The sequence below is a fragment of the Rissa tridactyla genome, chromosome Z (assembly GCF_028500815.1).
Source record: "Rissa tridactyla isolate bRisTri1 chromosome Z, bRisTri1.patW.cur.20221130, whole genome shotgun sequence".
NCBI classification, from domain to species: domain Eukaryota; kingdom Metazoa; phylum Chordata; class Aves; order Charadriiformes; family Laridae; genus Rissa; species Rissa tridactyla.
Genome location: NC_071497.1, coordinates 50,541,999 through 50,560,012, shown reverse-complemented (window position 1 = coordinate 50,560,012; position 18,014 = coordinate 50,541,999). Strand labels below are relative to the sequence as shown.

The 18,014-nt window shown below is 40.4% G+C and overlaps 1 protein-coding gene across 3 annotated transcripts in view; it reads left to right on the top strand.

Moving 5' to 3' along the window:
* ADAMTSL1 (ADAMTS like 1) overlaps positions 1-18,014 on the top strand; it is a 468,821-nt gene that overhangs the window by 392,302 nt on the left and 58,505 nt on the right. For all 3 annotated transcript variants that reach the window (XM_054186241.1, XM_054186242.1, XM_054186243.1), the window contains one exon: positions 1,188-1,317. In XM_054186241.1, coding sequence (XP_054042216.1) covers positions 1,188-1,317 — 130 coding nt within the window. The remainder of the gene's footprint in view (positions 1-1,187; positions 1,318-18,014) is intronic.

Here is an 18,014-nt window from a genome sequence, read left to right as displayed (position 1 = left end):
GGAATCCCTGATTTTCTAGCTTTCTAACCTTGTGATCAAAAAATCTGTAATATTCCTACCTTACTCATTGGAAATGTGAGACAGAGTAACTAGTATGCTGGAGAGCGCACAAGGAATTTGGTATCATCAAGGATTTCCTGAGCTAAAACATAATCCCCAAATCTTCCTGCTTCTCTCTTATTCCCAACAGCTACCCTTGTTCTGCCCCAGCTCTCAGATACACCCTGCAGGTCTCCCTCTTCTATTTAGGTGCAGGCCTGGGGATGCAGAAGGGTAACTGAGAGCAGCTGAATTGTCTGACCTTGTTTTACTTTACCTTTGCATGTATAGCAATCATACTGTTGCTGAAAATATAGCACCCCAAAGTCAAGGCCAGCTTCACAGAACCACAGAATAGTACGGGTTGGAAGGGACTTCTGGAGATCTTTTAGTCCAGCTGCCCTGCCAGAGCAGGTTGCACAGGGTGACATCCAGGCAGATTTTGAATATCTCCAGAGAAGGAGATTCCACCACCTCTCTGGGCAGCCTGTTCCAGTGCTCTGTCACCCTCAAAAAAGTTTTTTCTTATGTTCAGAGCTTCCTTATGTTTCCTTGTCTTCACACCTTAGCCTCCTTGACTGACAAATAAACAGCCTCGCTGCACTCAGAGTGAAAGGACGAGTCACTAGAGAGCACTGGGCAATTTTCTGTCAAGGGAAGGTAAGTGGTGAATGAACCTAGGGACTTTTCACTGCGATCGAGACACCTAGTGAGACTGAAAGCAAGGGCAAGTAAAAGCCCAGAATCCCAGGTGCTGTTTTGATCAGGTCATCTCCTGGCTGGCTGGGGAATAGGATACAAAAGGTGCAGCAAGCAATGTATGACTGTGTCTGTAAAACTGCAAGAGTTACAGATGAAGGGAGAAAAGGAACCGTGATTTTTCTCTACTCAGTCAGCTACGCTGTGCCAAGAAACATCCCCCTTTGGTAGACATTCATACGGCACTCTACAGAGACCGTCGGGCAGAGCGCTTGGATGTGGACAGCAAACACCTCACTGCCAAGTGGAGAGCAGCCTCCTCCCTGAGCTGGCAGCCCTGGGTGTGAGGCTGTGCTTCCACACACGCAGCCGGGGGATGGGGGTGTCTCTGCCCTCAGCTGCCCCTCGAGTAAGGAGAGCTGGCTGTGACCATGCCTTTTTTTGTGCAGGTGTCCAGGAGGCTGTGGTGACCTGCCTGAACAAACAAACCAGGGAGACTGCAGATGAGACGCTGTGTGTAACCAGCCGCCGTCCTCCACAGCTGCTGAAAGCCTGTAGCCTGGACCCGTGCCCCCCAAGGTAGGCTTCGTATATCTCATCACCAGGCATACTTTTTTTTTTCCAGATTTAAGAGAGATGTGATCACTGATGAAGCTGAGAAACTGATCTTCAAGCACCCCATGAATCTGAGATCATAGAATCATAGGATTGTTTCGGTTGGAAAAGACCTTTAAGATCTCCAAGTCCAACTGTTAGCCTAGCACTGCCAAGCCCACCACTAAACCATGTCTCTAAGTGCCACATCTATACGGCTTTTAAATACCTCCAGGGATGGTGACTCAACCACTTCCCTGGGCAGCCTGTTCGAATGCTTGACGACCCTTTCAGTGAAAAACTTTTTCCTAATATCCAATCTAAACCTCCCCTGGTGCAACTTGAGGCCATTTCCTCTTGTTCTATTACTTGTTACTTGGGAAAAGAGACTGATCCACACTCACTAGAACCTCCTTTCAGGTAGTTGTAGAGAGCAGTGAGGTCTCCCGTCAGCCTCCTTTTCTCCAGGCTAAACAATCCCATTTCCCTCAGCTGCTCCTCGTAAGACTTGTTATATGGACTCTTCACCAGTTTCATTGCCCTCCTCTGAACACACTGCAGTACCTCAGTGTCCCTCCTGTAGTGAGGGGCCCAAAACTGGACACAGTACTCGAGGTGTGCCCTCACCGGTACTGAGTACAGGGGGACAATCACCTCCCTAGTCCTACTGGCCACACTGTTTCTGAGCCAAGCCAGGATGCAATTTGACTTCTTGGCCACCTGGGATGTTCGGGGCTAGGGATGCTTGGATCTGGGCATTACTGAAATGACTCCTGAAGTACCAGGGATGATAAACAGGCAGATGAGAGCCTGAGATGGCTCCCTAGGTTGCAGTACCACAGGCTCAGCTCTCTGGGCTCAGCAGATCTGTGTCATTTCCTCCAGGATTCCTTTTAACTGACATGGAGTGAGCAGAGGTGATGTGAGTGAGTAAAACTCTGCTGCTGTGCAAGGTAGCGGACCAGTGCAGCCAGGTTGGTGTTGTTACTGCAGATGAGGATACCCGGGCCAGGGCTCTTTGGTCTTGTCCAGACATCATGTAGTGGATTTTGAGGAATCCATGACAAAATCAAAACAAACACACAAGGGTGGCTGATGGTAGTCCAGTATGTTGCCCAGAGCCATTTAAACAACAGTAGCAGTATGAAAAAAAAGAATTTTAAATAACTTGTGACCCCAGACTCAATGGCGTTTTGGTCTGGAGGCACGCACTGCCTCACACATGCTCTTTCTCAGACTGCAGGGGCTTACAGCCTCCTCACGCCACAGTCATATTGACCAGGAATTGCAAAGCCGTGGTAAAAACAAAGGGCAAACTTCAGATCGCTTGCCTATTCGGGTCCTGCAGGCAAACAATTTGTGGATTGGCTTAACTTTACCTGCAGTTGTGTCAAGTTTAAGGAGACTTCCCCAACCTCCTCTCCCACAAAAGAGAGGGGCTGTTCCTCCCTGGCCTCAGGGAGCTTCCACAATCCTGACCCTAAGAATAGCATTACTTTGTCTGCAGAGACTCACATCTGTACCCCCTATGACAAAAATAGCTGCCATGAGGTTCCAGTGGTTTATTTAAATAGACCTGGGCCTGTCAAGTCTTCAAGATGTACTGTATGCATATTGTCTCTATTCACAGCTGTACAAAAGTGCATTTACTCTCTTTTGGTAGTGCAGCAGTTTGAAATACATTGATTTATAACTTTGGACTATTTAAAACACTCACTGCTCTCCGGTTGTTAGATATTCCCTAGAGTGTATATTGGTAACTGTATGTATGGTTTATATGACAGCAGGCTATACAGAGGTATATCATTATGAATATGAGTAGATTTTGGATACACAGAGAAGGTTCACATTAAAAATCAAATATGGGATCAAATATGGCCAGGATCCGAGAATGATAAGGACAGAAATAAAGGTTTGATTGGATGATCAGGATTTTGAGTCGTGACAATCAGAGCCAAATAGGCTGGAACATTTCACCAAAGCATTATAAGAATTGCTTATGAGGATATTGCAACCCTGACTTTGTTAAATTGTCCTTATTGCTGGCAATAATACACAAATATTGTATTAATGCTTGAAAAGAACTTTGTAGGTAGAAATCTGATTGTAATTGATAGGTACCATGATCGCTGGAGCTGAGAGCACATGGCAGGAGATTGATCACCTATCGATTCTGACATGGAAAATTAATATTCACTGGTTAAGAAACAATAAGGCACACTCATGTAGGCCAGTATTTATGTGAGTTTTGTTACAAAAGTAGTCTGAGAAATTGTGTGAATACTTTTTGAATTAGTCCATACCGCTATGCCAGAATGGGACTAGTTTAAAGTAACCTGGGGCTTGTAGTCCATCCTATGGATTACAAAATGATTGTACTGTGGGTGAGAATCAGGCCATGAGGCAGAGGTGAAAGGGGACTGAGATGGTGGGTGGAGACTAAAGAGCTTTCATCTACCCCCAGGGCTATAATTGAGAAAAGAGGAAATGACTCCCTTCCCTGTGTATACATCTCCTCTCCCTCCAGTCCCCTCAGTCTGGAGGAAATTGCCTGTCTGCAGAGATTTAAGTGGCACAGGATGAAGAACAGCACGTGTTCTGCAAAATGGCTCCTGTGGTAAGAGCAAGGAGGCCTAAAACTCAAGACTGCAGACAGCAGGCAGTGTGGCCAATGGAACAAAAGCCAAGCAGGAAAGTTGATGCGTCTCCCAGGCAGGCTATGACAAGATAACTTCCTTATTTCCTGCAAACTTCTGAAGTACTGTGTCTACTAATGCCACTGTATTAAGTACAATGGTGTATTAACTAAACTGATAGTATTTAGTGTATAAAGATTATTGCTTTATAATCATTAATTATAATAATTTTAAGACTTCCAAAGAGAATACATGGAAAGAAAAGAAAAAAAAAAAAAAAGAAAAGAGCTTTAGGGTTTTCTCTTTGTTTTAATCAGGATTTAATCATGTGCTTCAGGATCCTAATTCAAGAAATCTTCATCCAGGAATGTGATGGAAATTTAGGCTAAAATCCTGTCCTTATGAATACTGATGAAGGCATTGCTATTGACTGACAAGTCCAAAACTTGTAATACACTGTGGCTGTGAACTTAGATCCTTGTTACAGAAGTTCCCAAAACGCAATCTGTGAACCACTGATACTTCCCAGAGCTTTCACTGACGGCTTATAGAGAGAGCTGGCAGGTCTCACAGTGTTGGCTCCTCTCTCTGTTTTCCAGCTGCTAAAGTGCATTAACAGAAGCTAAAAATATAAAAACCACTTTCTTAAAATGTCCTTGATGTGTAAGTGACTGTTGGAGCATGCAGTTGTGGTGGGTAGAGGAGGCAGTCTGCTGAAAAGCCAAGTGAGACAGTGATGAATTTCTCAGTAGATGAGGGAATGTTGTCCACAGCATGAAGAAAAAGCTGAGAAGTCTTGCGCAAGAGAACAAAAATTCCCTCCTAATATATTTAGAGAAATTATTCCAGTGATGTTTCTTGAACCAAAACAACCCAACATTTTATGCGTATGTCTAGAATTTAATACAGTTCAAGATCTTTTTTAGCTTAAGATGGAGAACATTTAAAAATTAGCACTTCCAAGCTTAATGTTGCTTCTGCTGCAAGCATTTTTGGTTACACGTGGCATAACTCTCAAAGGGTTAATTGTGTAAGCCTCTCATGGTCAACAATTGGTTGATAACAGATAAATAAAGGCATTGAACCACACACTGGAGGATTTCATCCATATTCAAATCCCAAAGCAGCTGAGTTTCCTGTGGCTTCAGACTTTTTTGAGAGTTTTTTGCTTATTGCTTCAAGAACAATAGCAGAAAAAGAGCCCAGACCCTTTTCTCCTGGAAAACAGAATAACAAAATTTCCCATTTTGCACTGAACTAAGAAATAGTGAAACACTGTGGAGGTGATTGCTAAATTGGGAGTTAATAACTGATTTTCAGTGGGTACAGGGTAAAATTTCATATCGTTAACTTGGTATACCCTCACTTGATATTTCAATAAAAATGATATTGCTTGTTTCAATGCACTAGGAGACCCAGCATGCTTTCTCTAGGAAAGAGAGCAATGAAGACCAAGACCATTTTAATTCAGTCATTCAGTTACTTAATTTGTGTCAGTCAAGTTATATCCCTTCCAGAATTACATAGCAGTACTTGAGCAGAGCACATTCTTCCCAGAAGTAAATGCAGAATAGCTGTTCAATGTCTACAAGTTTCTTCTCTAAGCTCAAAAATCAAAAGGGCAGATCACTCAGTTTTGCTAATTGCTATGTTTGTATTCTAAATTACTCCAAAAACAATCAGAAAACCTTGTTTCAATGTTGGCTTTACTGTTTTCAACAACAAAATGACTCACATCCAAAATGTGTCTTTTCCTCAGCCTCCACAACTCAAAATACAGAGGCAGTCATCATCTCATCAGATATAATTGCTCTTGTTTATAACAGCAACAGCATGAGCACCTCGTGGTGAGCCAACAAACTCTATCAAAGGGGTGAAAGAGAATGTTGTAACTGTGTTATTAATTATAACTGCTCAATAGCTTGGTCAATGCGTGTTGAAAAGATTTGGTAAACATGTATGGAGGAGCAGAGAGAGAAGCAAAGCAATGAAAGCCAGATGGCTGAAAATGGAGGAAATTCCAGGCAATTTCTACAGCTTTGTTCTTGCATATTTTCAAAACTGAACTTTTTTTTTCCGGTACAACAAAGAACAGCTGAGTGCTACAAAACCGAAAAAAAAAAAAAACCAGTGAAGAAAAAGCAGACAGTTCTAGGAATAGCACACCATTTCACCCTAACACTCTCCCTTTACTCCTTCAAGCGTCTGTTGTCAAAAAGAAAAGATAGGAAAGCACCTGAGTGGTCCTGATACCTGACTGAAGGGTCAAGATAGCCTGAGTTAAGCTGGGCTCCAGCTCAATGCACAGTATGTTCTTTTTCTCTTCCTCCCCACCCCCCACACCTGCTTGTTTTGTGTTTGTGCAATAAATTACATGTTGTTATTTTAATATTTTTTCGGTTAATGCAGTACTGTCCATCTGTTTTGCTCTATTTCATTTCCCAGATGAAGTCAAAGTATAAAGGAGAAAAAAATCAACATTTTTTTCAATGCATTTGGAGATGTGAGGTGTTAGGTTGCTGGTAGGGCAGACTCAGTTTAAGGTGTGCTCCCATCGACAACCTGAAATGAATTCAATATGTGTGTAAGGGCCAGAGCTTTCTCTAATCCATTAAAGGTGACCTCTGTGCGTGGGAGGGTGTCAATGCATATGTGTTTTGCATTGCTTGGGTGAAATATTAGAGCATCTCTGACTAGTTCATGAAAAAGGTTAAAAGATTTCCAAGTCATGTCTGCAGATACTGCAGTATCGCCTTACTGTCAGGAGATATCAGTTGTTTTGCTGCAGTCTTTTCTCAGGGGCCTAACAGAATTAGCATTAATGGTGCATTGATGGTGTTACTGTCTCTTTGTGCCACAGAAATATTTTCAGCCTCTCACAAACCCCTGACTTTGTTTTTAAGTGGGATGTATTTAAGTCTATTATGAACTGAAGTGCATTGAAGATGTCTTTGACGGTCTCTTAAGATGTAGCCCACAGAGCCTCCTGGGATCACAGGCCACAGCTTGAAACATTGATGGAGTAGGTTGGAGAATCAGACATTAGAAGGAATATGCTGTCCAACAGGGTAGATTCACCTTTATTTGAAGGCTTTAGGTCAAGAAACAGCTTAAACAGGAGTCATGGGCTCAGTGAGAGAATAGTAATTTTTTTTTGTCTAGGTTTACTCTGCTAAAGACGGGACTGTACGAAGACATCTAAACTGTCCCTAGGCAGCTCTGTTATGCTGTACTTGCATTACCTGCATGCCGCCTATGCACTACCGTAATACCACCCTGGCCTTAAAATGTATTAATCTGTGACCTAAAAACATTTATCTTTCTCTCCCCTTTTTCATACCATCTCCCACTTTGTACCCTCTCCAGTTGTTAAGAGAATGTCCAAGATGTGTCTGACAGCCCATCCTTCCCCTTTCTTGCTGGATGTGTTGCCTGTGGTGGAGCAGTAACTGCATGTTCCTCAGTATCTCTTACTCAACAGCAGTTACAGTGAAGTCACCAAGGGGCCCCACAGGGAGTGAACCTTTTCAGCCGTGTGTGTCACATCTAAATGTGAAGCAAAGCAACTTGCAAGTTGCCAGGGTCAATAGAGCAGCTCTGGAGTCTCTGCCACAGTCTGCCTCCAACTCTTCTAGTTTAAAATTTCAAACTTTTTCCCCAGCTGTTTTGTTTTGCTTTTTTAAATAATATGATGGTTCCTTCATTAGATAGAATTTCACTCATAGACATTTTCCTCCATTTCAGCTTATGTTCCATTCAGACTATATTAGAGTGCAAATGTAAATTTTTTTTTCATTAATTTACACCGTATTTCCTTCTTCCTTCAAAGAATGGTAAATCACACTTCTTAATCAGAATCCTGTATATCTAGATAGATCATTTTCCTCTATACAAATCTCCAGGTCACAAGCTTCACCAAGTTAGTATACCCTTGTGTTGAAACAATCTCACCATGCCCTACCACAGGTTTTTTTATAGCTTGGTTTGTGATGAGTATGAGCTTAAAGTCATGGTAGGGAATTAGTGAGTCCCTTTGCAGAGGATAATTTATCTTCTTTTTTTTGTGGCACTGTTAATTTCACTGTTTTAGTCACCTTACTACAGCCCACTTCTCTCTACCCTTCTCTTCTCTAATGTCTGTGCTAAAGAGAGCTTAATATTCACTGTCATGTGATATTTTTCAGTATTTTGAACAAATTTTGCAGCATTTCATACATTAACTTCTAATTCTTAATTTTTTCTCTAAATTTATTCTCAGTTTTCTTGAGTACCAATTTACTGCCTTAACAGCAGGATTTCACTCCCAAAAGAAAGCTTTCCCAACAGTGACGATAAAGAGCATGTCTTTGCTGTTGTGCCAAATATGAAGTTAAGTCAAACGTTTTGTAGCATAATGGCCAGGATTAACTTTTTCACTGTACATTAACCTGTGAAATAAGCTACAGGGTCTTATAAACAGTTCATTTTACTATGTGTCATCACTTCCTTTAAAAAGAGGTGAAATGAACAGCACCATTATATCTTTCATTTACAGTACTGCTGAAGTAACTTATTATAGCAGTAGTCTGAGGAATACCCAATGCTTTCAAACTAATAAACCTTTATGGATGAAAAGATAAGGTATGTAAAAAGAGAATAAAAATATGGCCTTAACTGCTGAAAATGTACTATACAGCTCTGTACCATACTTAAACATCAGAAAGATCCACACATTAAATAAATGGAGGAGGCGCCTTCATTTCCGTTCAATTTGGAGTGAATTAAGTACCTATAGCAGGAGCCAGACTGATTAAACAAAGAGTGCACTATCTGCCGAGTAGGTCTGTCACATCTGCAGAAGCACAGCAAGCCCTCCTATTTGTGTCCGTGAAAATTTCCATCTACAGTTACGTGATCTCCATTCCTCTGGCCTCTCATCTAACGTTTTTAAGCACTGAAGGTCTTGCTGATGGAGTAGAGTTTGTGGTGTGCTGTTACCCATTGGAAATGTGACTAAGCTGATATATTCTACACTGCAACCAGCTGTTGGTAGATCTCAGTCATTCACAGTGTTGGGAGAGACTTGAACCACTCACACAGAGGTGAACAGCAACGCATTTAATAACCACCCCATGGATACACAGATTTGTTTTGTTGTAACTGTACTGAATGGAGGTTTGGGGTATAGGCTTTTTTTTTTTTCTTCATTATAATAGTTACACTGTTGTGGTTCCTGGTCAGAACAGAAGTGTTCAGATACATCAGACAAGTTCATTCCCCGTCGCATAAGGAAGCGAACTGTACTGTCTAAACTCATTATTTTCTCCAAGACTTAAGAAGCCAGTTTCTCATTCAGGGAAAGTTAGGGGAGAAGTGTATTTAGTCACCATTCTGTAATCTGTGGATTCTGCACACAAGCCTATATTGATATAACTTTTTGGATGGAGATATGAAGTGGTTTAGTACTGTATACATAGTAACTGTTCTGATACCATCACTTTAAGTATAATAACTTTTCCTTCCATGCGTTTTTTGCATCAGAATCAGGTCTTGGTTGATGCTTCCATCAATCTGAATACTTTACCATGGTTGTTTTGATTACTTATGGGTGTAACACGAGTTTAGAGCCTCCTTGCTCCATGTGAGGAGCTCCTGCATGTTTGGATCTCTGAATGTTAATGTGAGGAAAAACATATTTTCTTGCAGAAGAATGAATGAGTTACTAAATAGATTATCAGTCACAGTTTCAGGATTTCAAAGAGGAAAGAAAAATGAAATTTGGATCAGCATGTGCCATTGTAACAAAACTCTTGCACTGCCGTACTAACTGTATGTTGCAAGAAGGGCATTGAAGGGGACTGAAATATAAGCAGGCATTGGGAGTTTCCTGAGTTCGGTCATAGTACCATATAGATATATATATCTAAGCTCAACTGTTCCCCCCTCCCCCCTACTAAAAAACTAGAGAAAAAGCTTGTATGCCTGATTTTGAGAGACAGCTTGTTTGTACCTTCTGCACTGGCAAAGTAGTTCAGGAACAGTTCATCCTAATGAAAATATTATCCCTGTAATGCTGCCAGCCAGGTCAGCAAGAAGCTCATGTTATCTGCTGTTTTTGTGGCAGTACTGCTCATAAAACTTGGACTTGCTAGAGAATTACTTAAGCCCACTCGCTGTCATCTGAACACTGTTTCATTCATGTATCTGCTTTCTTTGTCTATTCAATCCAATGACGCCTCCTTTACTTCTTTCCTGCACTGATCATTTCAGCAAAGGCATCCTTAGATTTTAGCCGTGTGTTGTTACTCTGTGGGACAAAATCACATGTTCATGAATATTGACCTTAGAGGTTGTGAACTCAGGCTTCTTGTATATTCTTTCCGTGCCATCTACATGCATTTTCAACTATTTCATTTTTAAAATGCTTCATTTTAGATGGTACTTCACATTACAAATAATCAGTTCACTGCACATCTTTCTCACTTGCTGAGCTTTTTTTTTCTTTGTCTTCTGGTGTCTGTAAGCTTGTTGATTTCTCCTTCAGGAATAGCTGTTTTTAACATTTTCCATATGCCATAAGGTTAGGCCTAAGAAAAGGTGTTGGCTTATGAGACAGCCCAGTATGGAGGACACAGTATGAGAAGAGCTGGGGAGTCTTTGACATAAAGCAGCTCTGTCATGGGCAGCAGGGTGTTAAACTTCCCTTCTACTTCTTTGCAGAAGAACCATATGAGAGCACTTCATAGACTGAAGTGCACGATTTATTTCATAAATTAGCAGTTCTTGTGTTTTTGCATTACTTTGATGTACGGTTAGGGCAAGGGGTAATATCCCACTCTGCTGTAGGTCACAAATTATGTGTTCCTCCTTGCACTCCTCATTCAGTTTCTGCCATCTGCCTTTACAAGTGCAATTTATGCAATTTCTGTCCTATTCCTCAGACCTCCCTATATTACTTCTTAACCAGCTTTTTCACCTTTACACTAATTTACTCTGTTCCTCAACCATTTCCTATCTTCATTTTTGAAAGGTGCTGCCAAGGACCTATTTTCATTGTTTCTCACTTAAAATATTGAACAACCTCTTTGTAAGGAGTTGCTGCTTTAATCATGAGTCCAAATCTAAACTTGATACAAAAACTGGTACTCATTTCTTTATCAAGCCTAATCTAATCTGTGTAGCCATATCAAAGACAGCCATTGCTATCTCAATGTCACAGTTATCACACGGAGTAAAAGTCTCTTGTGAGGTACTTTTCAGTAGCCAGTATGTCTGCTAATCCCTCAAACCAGTTCTCTGCCAAACCAGTTCACTTACCTGAAATTGCCTTTTCATGTTCCTCTGTGGTTCGTGCATTCTGCATCTGCAGTAGTCCCCTGAAAGGCCCACTAGACAATCTCCCGCTGTTCAAAGTGTTGGCAGAAAAACACAAACCTTCTTTTCTGACCTGCTCTAATAGTTGGTGTTCTCTGCCTTCAATTCAAGGGGCAGCAAGACTTTATTACTGTAAGGAGATATAGATAGATAGATAGATAGATAGATAGATAGATAGATAGATAGATAGATAGATAGGTTGATTTCTTGAAGTATGTCAGAAGGTTACTCCAGCAAGCAAAACTGCCATTTGTAGAGCTGTTACATACTCCATTTACCCTCTGTTCTTCTCTGGCTTTTGAGTTCCTCCTGTGTGTTCCTCTATTTGGCTCTGTTATATAAATATTGGCACCCCGCCACATTCAACTATAATGAGCTGCAATATTCATTGATACCGATAAGTCTACAGAGCGAATGCAGGCCACTTCTGTCAGCTCCCAGAGTGCTCTCATTGAGCCTTTGATCTGCTTGCATGTGTTGGCTGCATAGACATCTCTTTAATGGATTCCCTTCGCTTGCAAGGAAGATGCATTTTGAAGAAATGCACCTCACTCTCCCTTGTGCACCACGATCCCCTGAAATCTTCCCTACCTGTTCAGCTCCCGTGTCGTGTTGGTGGTAATAAACAACAGACTTTGTCAGGCTGGTACTGAACAACAACGAAGCATGAATTATTTTTCTGTTGCTGCTGCTGCTAATTTAAAAGTACTTTGCCTTTTCATTTTTATTTCTTAATCAAGTATTAAATTTTCAAAGCTTAGTTAAATCTCAGTTTTCCTCTGAGGTGTGTGTATACTGTATGTGTATTTATAAAGTTCTCTCTAACATGAGAGAACATGTTCTCTCCCCCATAGCAGTAGGGACATCACTTCCTAGAGACTCAGATCCCTGTTTAAACACCTAGATGGAGGTCTTAGCTCTCACACTTGTCATGGTTTAACCCCAGCCAGCAGCTAGGACCATGCAGCAGCCATTCACTCAGTTCTCTCCCTCCCCACTACCCTGCCCCGTGAAGAGTGGGGAGAAAGGGAGCAAGGAAGAGGAAAGGGGGGAAGAAGCCCTAAAACAAAACCAAAAGCAACTCATGGATTGAGATAAAGACAGTTTAATAGAACAATAACAGAAAAGCAAAATAACAATCATAATAATAACGGTAAAAGAATATACAACATAAAGTAACGCAACACAAGTCACTTTCAACACCAGGTGAATTGGTTGCCCATCCCATCCCAAGCAGTGATCACAGACACCCACCCCCGCCGCCAACCCCATTTATATACTGAGCATGATGTCTGCTGCGTGGAATATTCCACTGGCCAGCTTGTCCGGTCTGTGCTCCCTCGCAGCTTCTATGGGAAGCTGAAAGAAGTCCTTGACTAATACAAACGTCAACTGTCAACAATTAAAACAATATGCATTATCAACATTCCTTTCATATCAAATCTGAAATTAATTCTATCCCAGCTGAAACCAGGAAAACATTTCATTTCAAAGGAGCAGTCTGATTTTACTGTTAGTGATTTAATAGCTGAATGAAAAATTCATTGTAGTTAAATTCTTACTTTTTATGCCCCTTTCTTTGAGACTAGTTTGATTATACAGCCAGGAACTGACCTGGGAGTTCTCATCTCAATCCTGTAGCTTCACTGCAGTAAAGTATGCTACCTAAACAGGATTGACAATAACTCACTCTGCTGTCCAAAGTTTAAGATCACGTTCTGGATGGTATTTAAGACCTGACACTGAGGATACTGACTCAACCCAAGATAAATCTGCTCAAGAAGCCTCAAAAAAGCCTTTCACAGCCCTGAAACAGAAAGATTTGCCACAAACACAGCTCCAGATTGATAACAGAAAAGGAAAGGAGGAGATGTATGGGCTCCAAGTAGACTTCAGTCCGCAGGGTCCAATGGAGGACACACAGGTTGACAGAGGACAAGAGGAAGCCAGTATTGACATAGTATGTGATTTCCTCAGTCTGTTGCATGCGAATATACACAGCTGCCACCCAGCCCTTGTGCACTGAGGAACGTCTCTATGCAGACAGGTGTCAGACGTTAAGTAAGACATTTCCAGACAAACCTCTTTCCACACTGATGAATGTTTATTTTAGAAATAAGAAGAGTTCTTTTGTATCACATTCATATGGTTTAACTACATAAAAATGACAATAATTTCATGTTTTTAGAACTAGTTTGGGAGGTCTTTGTGTAGAAGGGTGTTTACTTTTCCTGTGAGTGTTCAGTTTTCTTGGCAGTGCTTGAAGGGATTCTGTCTGGATTAAATCATCTATCTCTAGAAAATATTCTTTAGTTACAACACCTAACAGCTTAGAATGCTTTGTTTTTTACCATATATACTGTGAATATAGAGACTGATCCAAAGTTGTTGGCTCCACAGTGCTTTGGCTGAAGACTATACATTTTTCAAGTTCTACCTACATCATTTACTTTTTCCAGACTGACTATGGGGGTGCAAGAGTGCTTTGTTCTGAAGGCCTGCAGATACACTGGTGCAGCAACTGTAATTCTAGCAGCTTCTCCTGACACTAGTAGCCGCTTACTAGCTGGTACCACTTTCTGGTCTACATAGCTAGCAGAATTATTATGTGGGCTCCAGTTCTTGTAGCAATAAGACTAACATTTCAAAACTGAGGCAACAATCCATTGTTGTCCTTGTTGTTATTCATACGCTAATACCTAGAGACTCCTATCAAGCTGAGAGTTCCATTGTTTTAGGCAGTAGATAAAGACAGAGTAAGAGATCATCCATGCTGCAGAACCACAATCTAAGCAAACAATAACAAGCCCGTGTTTCAGCAGCTCTGGTCTCAATTACCTCTGGGGTTCAGTGAAGAGCTAGGAACAAGGTTCTGCTCACGTGACTCTTTGGTTCTTCACCTGAACTCCTTGGGCATTATATGACATTGGTAGTTTTTGTTCTGTCACAAGAAAGAAGGAAAGTTCATTTCTAACAAAAATTAATTGTATAGAACTATTTAGAAGTTCATGCTCATGTTATGTGTTAGAAGCTTTTTTCTTTTCCTTTTCAACAACTTGATCATAAATGTCCAGGCTATATTCTAGTTGAATATATGGGCCCTCACAAAACTTGAAACTCATTGAACTATAACATGATGTTCAATTTAGAGTTCGCAGGCAAGATTTTTGATAACTATGTCAAGATAATATCCCTAATTAGAAATAGCATGGTTAAGCTGCTTTTTGAGAGTATCTCTAACATTTGCAGGCTTATATTAATGATACAGAATAACTGTGCTGTGATTGAAATCAAGATGTTCAGATTATTGGGCCTTTTTTGGCAACTGGAACTTCACAGTTTTTCTCTCTCTTTCATTCAAGGGATCTGCAAATATTCACATTTTAAAACATACTGACCATGATTAATTGTAGAAACTGCTTGTTTACCTGAAGTTAAGCACATGCATAAGCACTGCACAGTCAAGCCTACTTTATTTAATGAGAATGTTTAAAAAAATTATAGTTTCTCACTGGCCCTTTAGAAATTAGAATTTTAATTTGTAAAATTAATAGTATGTTACAGATTATTAGTCTAATTCATAATATGAACTGACTGTTAGATTCCCTAACTGGTGTTTTTCTGTTCATTAAATCTGTCCATTACTAAGCCACTTTGATAATGTATAGTTCCTGGAAGTGCAAGAAATTTAGTGCTCCTGTTGGTTGGGCTTTTCATGAATTTATGTTTAATTTTTAGACCACACTCTTATCACCATGTATTCAAAAAGTTAAAGGAAAGTCATTGCCTTGAGCAGTCAGATCAGGTTCACTATTTCATTTACCTATCTTCATGTGCACTACATGTCTCCATACACTTCACCAACTCTAAAAAAACTACTAAGGCATCACAGTAGTCTGCTGGAAGCAGGAGATCGTTCATTTGCAAAGCAAAAAGTTCCTGTGATCAGTTTTGAATTTTGGATTTGTGATGATACCTGAAATAAGTGGTATATTGGGACCATCCTCTGCTCCTTATACATTTCCAATGGGAATTTGTTTTCAAAAACGTGCATATATGTGTATTCTAATACATGTATCAAAAATATACACATATCCATTTCAACACATCCAGCCCTATGAGTGGCCTTTTTCCTGTTGCATGCCTCTCTGTTAGCCATCTCTAAATGTCTCTGTGGTTTTGTATTAATATAGTTTTCCTTCAATCAGTTCAAATATTCAATGTATCCTACATGTGTCAGCCTCCGCAGAGAATGAAAACCTTTTGAATTTTGTTTTTATGAAGCTGAAATATTTTAAAAGTCTAGTTTGTGCTTACATACATAACCACTACTTAGGTCTTTAGGAGGGGGAGACAGACAACTGTCTGACAACTGATAGACCTAGAGTTAGGACAAGCCAGGGGTTTAGGAGCACAGATGTGCCAAAGTCCTGCTGTTTTTTTACAGGCTAAAATGACATTGTTTCTCTGCTGCTACATATTAGTATAGCTTTGTCACTAGTGTAGGAGAATGGAGGACAGATAAAAAGAATGTTTCGGACCAAAACCATGCAGTCTCTTCACCAGGCTCTGGGAAGCAATACAGGAAGTACCAAAATGATGACTTTCAGCTGGCCTGTAAACTAGCAAGTATGCAGATTTTTCCTAAAGTCTCTACCTTATCAACAACCACGGTCAGCCACAAAGATGCCACTTCCACTTGCACAAGGTTTCCTTAGCTTTATCCTATAACTACCACATTCACCTTTTTAAGTATAGGATTATTTCCTACTTGAATTTTAATTCTGGTATTGTCAGAGGCATGCAGGATATGACGGCATTATTCTTTTTCATATGCCATACGCATTGGAAGAGTCAGTTCGGTATGGCCAAAACACCCCGAAGGAGAAAGATACAGAGGAATGCACAGATAAGGACTATATGAAATAAGACAGGTATTACTTCAGTTAGCATCACATAACACTCTACAGTAAGGGTAAAAGTGTGTTACTACAGAAAAGCAGTATTTGAAAAAAAGAAAAGAATTATTATCTCCAACGATACAAGTAGTTTAAAAACTAAACTATAAATTTAGTAGGATAATATTAGTTCAAAATGTTGCAAGCACCTTTAGCTGTTATAAAATAATTCTACAGTTCTGTGATTCTATTCTGTAAGGTTATTACTGATCTTCTCTGTGCTTTTTAGGACTTTGAAATTCTGCCAATCATATATATCATTTATGGTTTTGGTTACTTGCACATCCCTACTCCACTTTGCATGCCTCTGCTCTACTCTACATTCTTTACTTTGTATTTATGAAAGTCTGTAAAAGTCACTGGGGACTATGAAAGTACAAGGGTAAGAGAGAATTTGACCTCATATTTCCTGAGCACCTCTAAGGAATCTCCTGTTTAAAGCAGCTGGAAGGAATTGTGAACAAACCAATATTTTGGGCAGGGCAGCAGATGCAACCTGCAACAGAAATTTCAAATACTAGAAAAACAAATCCTTTCTCTTTACTGAAACACAGCATTTCTTTCTGGAAGAAGAAACAGACACCCTCTTCTGCGGAAGCCAAGATCTCCAAAGAGTTTATGTGGCCTGCTAGCCACTCAGATGTGAACTGCCAACAGAAACATTGTGCACTTTTACCAATAACAAACAATGAGTTGCTGGAGGCAACAGCTATTACCATCGCTTGAATAAAGGAAACTCTGGCAACTAACCATGTATCAAAATAGATTCTGAAATAAGAAAATGCCTTCTTTTCAGCACCTACTCAAATATCTTATTTTAGATTGTGCCAAAAGTGAAGGGTAGCTGATATCCACATTAATTCTGACTGACAATTTTATGGGAAAATCTGGGAAGACCTCTCCCCCAAGATCATTCGTATGGAGAACATACTGCAGATTAGCTTAACTGGCTGCCAGATGTCACTCCTATTACACTGTTAAATAGCTCACAGTACACATATCAGGCTTTAGTGGCCTTCAGTGTATTACAGCCTGGAAAGAGACCATGGCAACCTCTAACTCAGTATGCAAGATGTGTTCATTGTTAGAAAGGGTTAAACATCTGCCCTGGTTTCAGCTGGGATAATTTTCTTTCTAGTGGCAGCTGTGCTTCAGATTTGGTATGAAAGGCATGTTGATAATGCATACTGTTTTAATTGTTGACAGGTGATGTTTATATTAGTCAAGGACTTTTTTCAGCTTCCCATAGAAGCTGAGAGGGAGCACAGACAATGGAATATTCCATACAGTAGACATCATGCTCAGTATATAAATGGGGCTGGCCAGGGGAGTGGGTATCAGTGATCACTGCTTGGGATGGGATGGGCAACCAATTACCTGGTGTTGAGAGTGACTTGTGTTGCATTACTTTATGTTGTGTATTCTTTTACCATTATTTATTATTATTGTCATTATCATCATCATCATCATTTTTCTGTTAATGTTCCATTAAAAACTGTCTTTATCTCAACCCACAAGGTTGGTTTTTTTCTTTTCCCTTTCCCCTCCTTTTCTCCCTCTTCTCCCCACCCTCTTGGGGGGTGAGGAGGAGAACTGCAGAAGTGGCTGCATGGTCCTAGCTGCTGGCTGGGGTTAAGCCATGACAACACCTTTTTGTCGCTGCTACTAACAGAACCAAGATTGTTGTCTAAAAGCAAACTACAGTGTCACTAGTGCTTACAGTCATACTCAGAAC